This window comes from Carassius carassius, chromosome 3, assembly GCF_963082965.1.
Source record: "Carassius carassius chromosome 3, fCarCar2.1, whole genome shotgun sequence".
Lineage (NCBI taxonomy): Eukaryota > Metazoa > Chordata > Actinopteri > Cypriniformes > Cyprinidae > Carassius > Carassius carassius.
Genome location: NC_081757.1, coordinates 30,458,653 through 30,472,607, shown reverse-complemented (window position 1 = coordinate 30,472,607; position 13,955 = coordinate 30,458,653). Strand labels below are relative to the sequence as shown.

Genomic DNA, 13,955 nt, shown 5'->3' with positions numbered 1-13,955 from the left:
ACTGAAGTAAGCTGAACAAACCTATGCAACATTTAAAGAGTATCTACTTGCTTTCAACTTTAGCTTAAAAACCATAATAGTTTTTTTTTTTATTATTGCTTTACTTTTACCATGAAACATTCTTCTTTAATTATATATTGGTCTAATTTGAATATATTTTCAGTGAAAAAAAAAATCACTTCTACCCATGATATTAAAAGTAATATCTGTAATAATAACGGTTGCATCAGAAATTAACATCAAAAATATCATATAAATAACATGGGTGAAGTTTTTATTTTGATGCATTGAAAACTTTAAACTTTGCAATTGTGTCAGATGTTTTAGTTCACTAGTAACACTGTAGAGGGTGTGCATGTGAAAAAAATGTGATATTTGCATGTGTGTGTGTATGTTTTATATATATATCCAATATAACCAATATCATTCATTGGTTAAAGCCATGGGAATCTAAGTTCAGCTCTGGTTGGAATTAAAGAGAGGTGTCTGGAATGCTTTGTTAGAGGTTAAATTGTTTCAGGTAGCTGTTAACATGTTACAGTGGCAAATTAAGTCCCACAGTGCAAAACATCTAAACAAACTCCATGTTTAAACATCTTCTGTTGCCATTTCCTGTTAACTTGTAGACTACACTGTTTTGAGATGAAATGTCCCCAAGCATTCCAAAGCTTGGATTTCCGTTTTGCCAATTTCTGCAACAACCTCACTACTGGGATTGAAGCCTCTGCCTGCTTTCCCTTATCTCCAATAAACAGACATGGGAGCTTCACGCTGATTCCTGCCTATAACGAAGAGGTGATGTGTCTTCATGTGTCAGTACTGATTTCACAAGACAGCCTTCAGCTAAAGCATCTTAAGGCTTCAGTAAGTGAGTCTGCAACCATCCCTGTGCAAATCACTGATTTTATTCATGCAGGAAACTGAACAACAGCATAGATTAGATTTCATAATTTGACTTAGCCCCTTATACTTGGATGTTGTGAAAAAGCATCTGGGGAGTACACTCTTAAAAATAATGGTGAATCATGATGCCATAGAAGAACCTTTTTGTCTAAATGGTTCCGCAAAAAACCTTTAACATCTGAAGAGCCTTCCTGTTTCACAAAAGGTTCTTTGTGGTGAAAGGTTCTTCAGATAAGAAAAAGGGAAGAAAGAGATGGTTCTTTAAAAATCTTTGACTGAATGGTTATTTGTCGAACCAAAAATCGTTCTTCTAATCTATGGCCTTTTGAAGCAAATTTTTTTTATCATAATCGTAAAGTGACCCCAGTAAATTTAAAGAGAAAAGCGGAAAAAAATATTATTATTATTTTGTAAAGTGACCTCAGTAAATGTAAAGAAAAAGGGAATAAAATATTGTAATTATAATTATATTGTTATTATTATTATTATTATTATTTCATATTATAAAATTATTTACATCTCCATGGGAAAATCGACTTTCAATTAACCGGTTTAAAATGTACGATTCACTCGAGAACAGGACCGATTCAGTCAGACCAATTTAACTGATTCATTGACAAGATCCGATTCAAAAGAGCCATTTGTTCACTTCATGAATGAATTTCATTCAGCGTTGAGGGCAGTCAACGGTGGAAATGGGTTAAACTGTGCAGTTCTTTACTGGATTATTCTGCGGTCTGTAACAAGTTTAAGGTAAATATAAAGAATTTGTAGTTAATTTAACCACTCCAATTGTCAGAAATTATAAATATATTTGTAACTCCGCCTATATTTTGGAGCATCCAATTAAGTTTTTAAAATTCAATAAAAGGTAACGTTACCCCAGCTTGCGCGATATGTCAACTTCTACAATACACCCCTTAAATAATGAATAAATAAACTTGTATTTAACTTTAACTCTATTTGTTATCTCCACACTTGTAAACAAACGAAGTCGCGGCCCGCTATTAGATGCACCTTCTGACAGAGAGCGCGTGAATGCCCGTATCATACCATTAGCCTACTTCTAGTAAACTATCTTACGTGAATTACTGAAGAAACACCTGCTCCCCTCTTTCGTCATTCTTCCTCGATTTTCTCATCAGTACTATCTTCTGCTCATTTAGGGGCAGCGAGTCTGTGGAGCTGTTTTTTAGAGCAGACAAAGTGTCTTTTGTTGCCTGTGTCGTGCTTAAGCGGCGGGAAAGGCCTGAGGCGCAGAATTAGTGCGCTCAAAGAGCTCTCTTGTCAAGTGGGATAGCATTGATGAGTCCTTAGATTGCAAAGAGCTGCTGCCTTATTTAACCAATTTGCCCCATCTGCCCCATTTTTGACTGACAATATCACTCTTGTGTTTTACAGCTTTGGAAAAATAACTTATAGGGAGTCTTTCTTCTTTTCCCAGAAGGACATTTTTTGGCCTTGTTGACCATGTTTTAGCCTAATGTTCCTTCTCATGTTATTTTGGTAACATTACAAGACACTGTGTTCTGTTGAAATATTCACTGCGTTACGGTATAAAATGACACTTTGTATTACAGATATCGGTTATTAATTTTCACCGCAAAGATAAAGGGTTTCCAAACACTTCCTCCATCTGATTTTGATCTCAGTTGTTAGTGATGGAAGGAAAGGGTATTGGTTTTGACAGAGCTACTCAGCTCTCTAACCTGTGCAAGTGATAAATGACTGATATTTTATCACCAAAAAACAACAAGAAAAAACACCACACAGCCTGCGCATCACTGACAATGGATCTGGAAAAACAGTAAATAAGGCAATCAGTGAATGAATATTAGATTCCCTTTGTACCTTTACTGTGATATTTCTAGATTTTATTTTATTTAGCTACTTAAATTACATCCATGTTCATGTTCCTCTCTGTGTGTTAGGTGAACCATGAGTGCCAGAAACCGATCCTGCTCTTCCTCCATTCTCCAAGCATGCAGTTCATCATCTTTTACCCGACAGCCTTCTCGTGTGTTGATAGTAGATGCTTCGCCACCCTGGTGGTCAGAGACATGTACTATTCTGTGTCAGGCCATAGAGAATTTCTTTTTTCTTGCCAGCAGTCTGGCGGGACCTGCTCGTCTGCCACTGCTAAGCGTCTTTGCCATTAGTGTACAGCTGGAGTGCCTCTTACCCTTTGTGGTGAGGATAAGTATGAGTGTATTTACACTGATGTTTGACTAGGTGCTATACAGTAGGTTGGTTTTTAATAGACAAATAAAAATATGTATCTCTCTTCTGATGTCTTCCTTTAACCTTTTCATTTCATCATCTCATTCTCTTCACTAGCAAGTTAAGGGCAATTTGACACGTCTGCTGTCCTGTATAGAGGAGCTGCGTTCTCTACCTCAAGAGGGTTGCATTCGGCAACGAGGTGCACTTCTTAAACAGGCAGTGCTGGACAGCCTGCAGCAGTTTAAACAATACATGTGTCATACAGCTCATGGGGACTTCAACAGCAACTGTGTGGAGGTGAGAACATTCACAGCCTAAACTAAAAGTGCTTTCCATTCCTTACCTGTAAAGAAAATGATTTTGGCATGTTCACCAAAGGCATTTTTTTAAATTAAAGCTGCATTACTTAACTTTTTTGGGTTAAAAATGTTCCAAAATAAATATTAGAGCAAGTATATAACCAGCCAGTGTTCAAGACTATTGCCTTAGTTTAGCCCGATTTACAACAGTTAATTTAAAATAATGTTTTCTAATTTGAGTGGTACGGGTAGGTTTTTCTTTGGAAATTTGACAATGGAACTGCATCATTGTCACGTCTGTAAACGTAGAGAAGTTTTCCTGGCTACTAGGCTATCGCATGTGAGGATCCTGCAACGTGGTGGATCATTTAATTATAGCTTATTCCCACAGCAGCTGGAATAATTAAATGTCAAAAAATCATTTTGGTGGTGGATTGTAATCAAGAAAGATTATATGAAACACATGTGAATTAAATTAAATTATATTCCAGTTTTAAATGTGCTTCTGATTACAGATAGCCAGTGTTTACACAAGATGTGTATTTTAAAGCAACCAGTTCGGTGGGAGCATAGTTTGCTTTTTGGGCTAAAATAATTTCTTAATATGAAATTCAAATGATGTGACAGATATTAGACTGTACAGAAATTGAAATCTACATGCTAATACACACCATACTCATAGTCACGCAATGATGATGTTGTTACCATTAATAATTAGAGAATAAAGTAATAACAATAACAATAGTTTGCATGGTTTGATGTGATATGAGCTAATCGATCATTAGATTAAATTAATATTGGAAGTGCGATTTGTTGTAATGCTTTTTTCCTCAGTTGGTCAGAACAAAACATGGCAGACTTGTTACTTACTTGTTCAGATGACAATATATGGTGAAAATTCTTATTTAGGTGATATATTCCAAGACGTAGGCTAGAATCTGTGATTACTAAATACAGTGAATATCCACACTGGTCCGTTGACTGACAGCTACACATTCACTTCAAAACAGCTTTAAACATAGATGAATCTCATGAAGAAGTTATATTTGGTCACATTTCACAGCAAACATTAAGAACGAAAAATAAACCTACTAGTAGGACCCTTACATTTTTTTTGTAATTGCGAAAGTGAAATTTAGATTTAATGTATAGTTAAGCTAATTTCACAGTATAGCTTCGACAAATAAATTAAAAGAATGGCTTTACTCTGTGAATGGCGTATGTAAATAATAACCCCCCAAAAGAAAAGAAAACTGTCATCAGATAAACTCAGAATGTTAAGGGATGTCACTTCAACCTGCCAAAATAAAGGTTTTAACCTGAAGAAATTATGACAGAAATATATTACAATTGTACAGTAGAATGTACCTTTTAAAGTGATAATAATAATAAGAACATAGTACAATGTTACACGATTCTTTACCTTCTAAATTTAATTTAAACTATAAACCAGTGTAAGTAGGGAGAAGTGGGAGAGAGAGGTGGGTGGGATCAAGAAAGGTCCTTGAGCCAGGATTCAAACTTGGGACGCCCATAACACAATGGCATCAATATGTCTGCACACTACCCACTACTAGGCTGTTATGTTCATGTTTGCCAAAAGATAAAAGGAATTGTTCATTTTAATTACATGAAATACATTTTAAAAGATTAACTGGATGCCACCATTTTTAATAATACATTTAAATTAAATCATAAAACACAGAATACAGAAAAAATTTAATGCAAAACAAAATAAAAATGTCATAGAACACTTTTATTGTTCAAATGCTATGAATTTGATTAGACAGCCTTTTTGTTTATTAAAATTAATTTAAACCATTAAAATGGACTAGAAAAATTAAAACAAAACACTTGGAAAAAATTATAATATGGAAAATGGGGAAAATTACAGTAATAGGAATCATTAAAAAACAATACCTATTGCATTACACTAATTGGGGAGTAAAATGTGGTCAACTGTCCTGAAAGTAATGTCACAATGTTTGAGTCGTCTGATATTTACTCATAAATTTCTTAATTTTCTACACAGTAATCTGTCTTAATGAAGACCTGCCCTGGTAATTCATCGTTTAGATCAGCATTCACTGCCTTTCGATCTATGCATCTGCCCCTGGCTTCATTTTAGAATGATTCAACCCACTGCTATGTTTAAACCTCACATCACAAGTAAAAAAATTATCCCATCTGTATTGGGTCTTTTCAAAGCGCATGCATTCACATTCAGATTTCCTACCAATGAATCCAAAGTGCATTTACCCTCTACTATCAGCCTTGAATGAAGATCTTGGCGCACTATCATAGACCACATGGCCCTCAGCAGCCACTCTCCTCTCAGCAGGTTCCATTAAAACCCAGCACTAATGTCCCCCCACAGGAAGCACAGCAGAGGACAAGTGCATTTAATCAGATTATACAGAATATTTTTTGTGTCCTAAATGGGATTATATGGTGTATATGGGTTTGGTATCTCTTTGCAGTGACATACTGTAGATACAACAGTGCTATTTTAATTATGCCACAGATGTCTTATCATAAAATGAGACGAACGTAGAAGCTTTGATGTGTGTGGTTGAAGAACTCTCTTTGTGACTCTCTGTTCAAATATGAGACCGATCATGTAGCATTGATTTGTACAAGTTGTTTCTGTGGCACAGGGCACAGCTTTAATGACTGATTTATTTGTATCCTTAAATATGTTCTACGGTCTCATTCTTCACACAATTAAACCACAGAGAAAGATATTTTTGTTCTGTGTAGTTTGTGAGAAATCTCCCCTCACGTTCTGAGTTGGTATATCAACAAGAGAGACAGCTAATGACTATAATCAGCTTTCATCCGTGCAGTCATAAAAGCAGGGACATTACAGTGCATTGGCTTTGAGGTCTTATGGGTACTCTGTGTGAGTATTGTTTGGAAATGTCAGCAGAATTCTGCCATGACTTGTGATTTACAGAGAAACAAATAGCATATTTTCTCTAAATAGCTTTCTGTTGGCTGTTGAAATCTTGAGTCCATTTACCAAAAACAGGGTTGATAAACTATAAAGTGAATTATTACAAACAGACATGTCTGCTTAGAAAATTTTGACTTGCATGCTGGAAAAACTGGATATTCGTAAATCTGCAGGGCCTGATTGATTGCACCCATATTTTTAAATTTTGCAGCAGAAGTCATTGCTGAGCCATTGACTTATATCTTAAATTTATCACTGGAACAGAATATTGTTCCTGAAGATTGGAAATCTGTCCTGGTTCTACCAATGCTGGAAGGTGGTGACCCATCTAATTTGGGTCCAATTCCAATTTTCAGTGATAGCTAAGATTTTGGAATCTATCATCAATGAAAAATTAAAACAATTCCTGGTTAGTAATAGTATTTTCTGTTTTTCAGACAAGCTTTTGAAAAAATCATAGTACTACCACTGCTACTATGAAAGTACTTAATGACATAATCAGTGCTTAAGATGATCATAAATCATGTGCTGCATTGTTTATTGATTTAACAAAAGCCTTTGATACAGTCAATCATGCTATCTTATTATCACGGATGGCATGCATTGGCCTATCTGATGCTGCTATTGGTTGGGTCAGTGGCTACTTAAATAACAGATGTCAACTTGTACTTTAAAATGACTGTATGTCTGAGAAACTTACTGTTAACTCTGGAGTACCGCAGGGCTCTATTTTGGGGCCTTTGCTGTTTACAGTTTATATTAATAACCTTAGTGAAAATGTGATTAATGCAAAAATGCATCTGTACGCTGATGATACCATTATTTATTGTTCTGCAAAATCACCTGCTGAGACAATTTTAAGGCTACAAAAAGCATTTGAAAATATCCAGCTCAATTTACAGGCATTCAATTTAGTTTTAAATAATAAGAAAACTAAATACATGTTTTTTAATAGAACCAGTAAGCCTGGACTTTCCTTGCCTCAATAGGGATGGGTACCGAAACCCGGTATTAAAATGGCCCCGGTGCTAAATTATGAAAGACCGAAGTATCAGTAAGATCTGACGGTATCGGTTCTGCTTTCGGTATTTTATTTTTGCTTAATAATGTTATCATGCACATTTTATCTCACCAAACATTTCTAATGTGCGATCATATTAAGACGTTTGTCTATGAGATCTGCGAGATCTCTCATGCGTGCCGCGGAGGCTGTCTGTCAGTCACACACACACACCACAACGAGCGCGGCGCACGCACAGACATAACAGTATGAAAACTCCCGCTTAATAATGAAGAGTGACTATGGCGAAGAGATTTGCTTAATAACGTATCGTGCACATTTTAACTTACCAAACATTTCTAATGTGCGATCATATTAAGACGTTTGTCTGTGAAATATGCGAAACCTTTCATGCGCGCCGCAGAGGCCCGAAGGCTTTGGGGGAAAAAATTAGAAAGCAGCGTGCCTAGCGTTTTCCACGCATTTTTAGACACGATATGTGAACGGCCCCTTACAGTACGAAAACTCCTGTTTAATACAAAGAGTGACAATGGCGGAGACAGCAAAACGTTCCAAAGTGTGATTATACTTTACTAGAGTTGATGCAGACAACGCTGGTTGTCATAAGTGCAACAAACTTTTTGCATGTAAGGGCGGTAACACAAGCAATCAGTCAAAGCATCTTTCAAAAGTGCATTATGTGCAGACAGAGAAATGCAAAGTTTTCGACTGCCTAACACAACACAAAGTAACACAACACAAAGTACCGATAAGAATACCGCTAAAGTACAGGACCGTTAAGCAGTATCGGTAAGAGTAGTAATACCGTTAAAACCTTAACGACACCCATCCCTATGCCTCAACTTCACACATTACAGGGCAGGCCAATAGAATTAGTTTGCTCATATAAATATCTGGGTTTTATATTAGAGGAAAACATGAATTTAAATTTGCATATTAAACAGTTACTCACTTCATTTCAGAAACAGTTCCTGCTTAACACAGAAAGCTAGGAAAAAGCTGGTTGAAGCTACGTTTTTGCCGGTTTTAGACTTTGGAGATGTGTTTTACAGACACTCCACAAAGACCTTGTTGAAATCATTGGATTCTTTGTATCATTCAGCATTGAGATTTATAATGCATGCAAAGTACTCTGTTCATCACTGTGTACTATTTGAAATGGTCGGTTAGTACACACTTAACACAAGAAGGTTCAAACATTGGTTGATCTTTATGTATAAATCAATAACTGGACATACTCCTTCCTATTTATCTACACTCTTGACACCTAGTAGATCTGAATGCAAGCTAAGATCAAGTAGATGTGTAGTAGTTTGGTAAAACTGCCTTTAGTTTTAGTGCTCCAACTTCATGGAATGAGTTGCAAAACCAACTAAAACTGGAGGTTTACAAGTCCTTTTTTACAACGTTTACAACGTTGTGATTGTTTTAAATAGTGATTTTTTTTTATTTATATTTTATTAGTTTTGTGCATCCCTGTCTTTTTTGTTGCTTGTTGTCTGTTAAAGTGTATCTTCTATTTGCTGCCTTCTTGGCCAGGGCTCACTTGTAAAAGAGATTATAATCTCAATGTGATTTTCTTCCCTGGTAAAATAAAGGTAAATAAAATAAATTCTAATGCTGATGAATTCTTTCTTTTTTTAAAGGTGACGGTATTAACCTGTCAGCAAGGACAGACAGTCCTCCGACAGCTGGAGCAGGGCCTGAAAAACTCTGATCTGATTAGTCTGCGCAGGCTTCTGGTGGTTCACATCACATTACAGCAGAGTCTCTCAGACAGATCTCCAGCCTGTAGCTTTGAGACACCATCTTCAGAAGATGACCATGAAGGTAGGATAACATATTTAGTCATAACCTGAAAGATATTCTTAGTCACTGAGAAGGTAGTGGAGCATATCTTCTAATATGGTCATTATGTTCTGCAACTAGACATGTGCCAGTATTTGGTAACATCACTGTAATGAATATGCACAATATTGTTATCGTGGACACTTCTAAATACCGTGAAAAATTATATATTACAAATTATTCCAAATTTGGAATACATTTTAAGAATAATTTTTCCATCAACTGGTCAAAATGCAAAACACAGTTGTATTCTGCTTGAAAGAGCGAGTGGGCTCTGATGAAAAGCATGCATGAGAAGCACATGGAGGAACACGTGATAGATGCATGAAAGCACATTCACTCTTACAGCAGATGGCGCTAAACTGCACATAATGCGGCCCTTACCTTGGAAATCCCATAAATAAGGCCCTGTCCACACGGAGATGCATTTCTGTGAATATGAAATTTTTTTATGGATAAGCGTTTCGTCCACACGAATCCAAAATTTGGAAGAGTGAAACCAATATTTTTTGAAACCGGGTCCCAGAGTGGATAAATTAAAAAATGCTGCCTTTACGTTTTCGTTTGGACAATCCGTATATTTTCTGAAACGATGATGTCATCAGCCCGCGTCTCGCTGCTAATCAGACACCGCTACATCACGTAAAAGCAACAAAAACCTGAACAAACACTGAACGATTGCCTTTTTATTATCTAACATTAACACAGATTGATAAATGTATTGTTCCATGTTCGTTTGTGTACCACGCGCAAGGTTTAGGAGCTTAGTCCATGTCTTCTTCCTTTTTATGTGTATCTCTGTGGCAGAATTACAGTGCCACATGATGGTCTGGCATGTATACTACATCATTTTGGGGTTTCGTCTGGACGTGGATATTTCTTGAGACGAGAAAAAAAAAGATTGGATTGGGGTAAACTCTGGCTTCGTGTGGATGGGGCCTAAATCAGCTGCTACTTTCTAAAACATATTTAAATAATTTTAAATAGCCATTACATTTTTGTGGATTCACTAGTGTTCATCAAAGTGACAAATACTGAAATATTAAGACTTAATATTGTTTGAAAGTGTTTTGATTCTTTATTGTTCATTCACACTTTACATTAGGGCTTCATTAGTCAACATTGGTTGAATCATTGATTAACATAAACTGCCAATGAAAAATTCTTCTGAACATTCATTAATCTTAGGTATTCAAATATTTAATAACATGTTGTTAAAATCTAAAGTTGCAGCTGTGTTATTTAATGAGCTAACATGAACTAAGACTTGTATTTTTTAAACAAAGATTAATAACCTGTGTAGTAAATGTAGCTATTGCTCATTGAAGAGTAAGTCACTAAAGAGGTCTTTATAGTTATTTTGCACTTTAATCTGTGTAAAACTTTTAACTTTATTTTTCTGTATTGCTTTATTGTATTTAAATGTTCAGTTATTTTTGTTATACGAAAAATTTTACCTGTTATACTGTATTATGACCACTGTTTAAACTAAATTTAAACACCGTGATAATACCGTATACCGTGATAAAAAGCATTAGCAATTAATCGCAACAGGAAAATTTGATACCGGCATATCCCTATCTGCAACATCTGACAAAAATACATTTTTAATGTTCAATAAAAAAAGTCAGCTACATACCACAACAAATCTCAATTCAAAAGGGGTTTTGCATGATGCTTTGTACTGTGTGTACGATTCTGCCAAAACTCTGAGCCCTCACTTGTTTTCTGCATAATTGCTTTAATTAAGGTTTTGTGGTTAACGGTCTCAGGATTTCATACCACAGACTGAGTGAAATGAGATTCACAGGGTGAAAGTGCAAACCAGGCAGCAATTCAAAAAAGAGAGCCAAACGTTAAAATCTCTGTGTGATCTGATAGGTATTAATTTAGAAATCAAGGGATGTAGAGGAAACTGGGACAAGTTTATGTCTGCACATTTATAAGCAACATGAAATCGCATCTTGCATGAATTTAAGGAATCTCTGTTTGCTTTGTGACCATGTCTACACAATGATTTATGTAGATACAGTGCTTATAATTGCAATGCTTATATTGTTCAATGGCTATCAAATCATGTTGTTTTTTTAATAGTACTTTATAAACTATTGGTTTCATTTAATCACTTCTAAAATCTGGGTGGCATATACTTAACACTGTAAAAATTCATAGACTGTCAGTAGTGAGGATTGAAAAAAAATGATATTCTAGTTGGTGAGAGGCAGACTTGGAAGGCTTGTTCGACCTAGATGTCTCAGTGCTTTCCTTTTTTTCCAAGCTGAATATCTACCAAAGTGCCTTGAGGAAGTTGAATGGGTGGAGTGCACTTTTTATTTCCTTTAAAGAGTAAAGCCGCGGTCACACTACACTTTGAGCATGTGGAATTCGTTTGGATGCTGCAATGATTGTGGTATGACGTTGTGCTCTGCAGCATCTATTAAAAAACGTATATTCAATACATAAACAATAATAATAATAACACCTAAAATGTAAGAACACAATATACTCCACTTTCCTGCAGCGCTGCAGTTTTATATTTATATTCTTTTTATATTTATATTTTATATTCAGATACGAGGTCATGCTGTGAAGTAGCGATCTGCCATTGGTCACACGGTGTCACATGATGCAATTTTGCAGGCCAGATTTCACCAAGTTTTAACTTTAGAATACACAGAAATCTGAAAACTTTTCACACGGGCTTGAGTTTCTGGTCAGACACATTCACATGCATGTGAATGGAAGTCAGTGGAATGAAAAGTGTATTCTGACCGGGCTTTAATCTAGAGCAAAGCTTCTGGCTGTCCCACTGTCACAAAAGATGTTTTTATAGAATAGAAGGCATAAAGTCTTCGAAGAGAGTGGTTGAAAGACTTAGAGTGGCTCCACTATGAAAATGGTTCTATGCACTGCATCGCATTCACTGTAAAGTACACAGCAAATTTTAAAGAGTGGATTTAACTCCCTCAGAGTTAAAATTAACACTTGCCCATAGTATATATGAGAATCACTGGTAAAGTGTTAAATTAACACTTTTGAAAGAGTTAAAATTATTAACACTCTGACAGTGTTATCCAACAGACTCTTAAGGTGTAAAATATTAACACCAGAATGGATGATGAGAACACCAAAGTTGGTGTTCAAAGTTAACACTCATGGATTAACTGGTCAACACTGCCCCGGTGTTCAGGTGAAAATATTAAAAAAATAAACCCACAAACAATAAAATGTTTACATTTATTAATTTTATTGAAACATAATTTTTTTTTCCTGCACCAAAATGTGTTCACTTTGATGTTTCAATTAAAAAAAAAGAAAATTCAATGTAAAGAACCATGGTCTTGCAACAATTTAACATCCTAATGTCAAAACAAAGACACAAAAAACATTCTTATTTGGTCCATATTTATTTTGCTGACATTTATCAGGTTAAACAACAGCATTCCATTCATTACCGTAAATGCAGAATACATGTTAATGCTCACTAATCAAAGTCTGTGATGGTGTTTCGACCTCCTTGGAGAGAATGGTCTTTTTCTCTTCTCTAAACTTCTTTTTTTCAGCATGACAAGATGCGTTTTCAGCCAAGCAAAATCCACTTCTATTTGCAGCATCACACACCTTCCCCTGTAAATTTGAAAAGCAACACCAATAATAATAATAAATAAAAACACGCACAAAAAAATAAAAAATATTTTCAAATCCATTTATCAAAACTATTATCAGGTGAAATGTCAAATATAAGTATGAATTGCAATACAACAATAGTTCACCCAAAACAGATTCTGGAGATTCTGGCATGTGTTTATCCTCATGTGGTTCCAAACCTGTATGACCTTCTGTCTTCTGAATAACACCAAACTTTATTTTTTGAAAAATCGACAGAAGAAATACATGGGACCACTCCCAATCCAGACAGAGTTTTATTAAAAATGTCCTGGCTTTTCAAAGCTTTATAATTGCAGTGGGTGGGTGTTTCTGTTGAACAGTCCAAAAGAAGTGAAATAAAGTGCATCCTTCCATTATAAAATGTTTCTCTAGCTTGCACTAAATGTTGTACACGGAAGCCCTTCTGGGCAGATGACGTAAGACGTCGGCGAAGCGACATGCATGGTGAGAAGTGACGAACACTGAAAAGCGGAGGAGAGAGCAAAACGAGCGAATCCCGAATTAGAAGTATAAAACAAGGATTTGTAAAGAGAGGTGTTGGAGGATTTCAATGAAAGCCAAGAGGAGACTGGTTTTCCTATGGTCCTGTAAACAAGCGTTGGTTCTTGTGTGACTAGCATATTCTCACTGGAGCTAACGCTACACCAAAGTCCTACGTCATCTGCCCGGAAAAGCTTGCACACACGAAAGTCAGCACAAGCTAAAGGAAAATGTCTATAATGTGTTAAATACTGATATTTTTCTTACAAAAACGCATTGATTCGCTACAGGAGGCATTTATTCACCCCACATAGCCGTGTGAGGTACTGTTTATTACTACCTCAACACCACGACTGAGGTGCCCTTGAGCAAGGCACCAAACCCCCAACTGCTCCCCAGGCACCGCAGCGTAAATTATGCCCACTGCTCTGGGTTTGTTGACTGCTGTGTGTGTGCACTTTGGGTGGGTTAAATGCAGAGCACAAATTCTGAGTATGGGACATCATACTTGGCTGGATATCATGTCATGTCATTAGGGTTGGCGTTTCCCTGGGCC

General features: G+C 36.1%; 1 protein-coding gene across 2 annotated transcripts in view; it reads left to right on the top strand.

Moving 5' to 3' along the window:
- The first annotated feature begins 613 nt into the window (after positions 1-613).
- m1ap (meiosis 1 associated protein) overlaps positions 614-13,955 on the top strand; it is an 86,360-nt gene continuing 73,018 nt past the window's right edge. Inside the window, exons 1-4 of one of the 2 annotated variants that reach the window (XM_059535979.1) lie at positions 614-868; positions 2,835-3,093; positions 3,241-3,423; positions 9,049-9,232. In XM_059535979.1, coding sequence (XP_059391962.1) covers positions 2,842-3,093; positions 3,241-3,423; positions 9,049-9,232 — 619 coding nt within the window. In that variant the 5' untranslated portion in view covers positions 614-868; positions 2,835-2,841. Of the gene's footprint in view, positions 869-1,546; positions 1,657-2,834; positions 3,094-3,240; positions 3,424-9,048; positions 9,233-13,955 lie in introns of those variants that run through there. The other variant, XM_059535971.1, reaches the window with a different exon arrangement.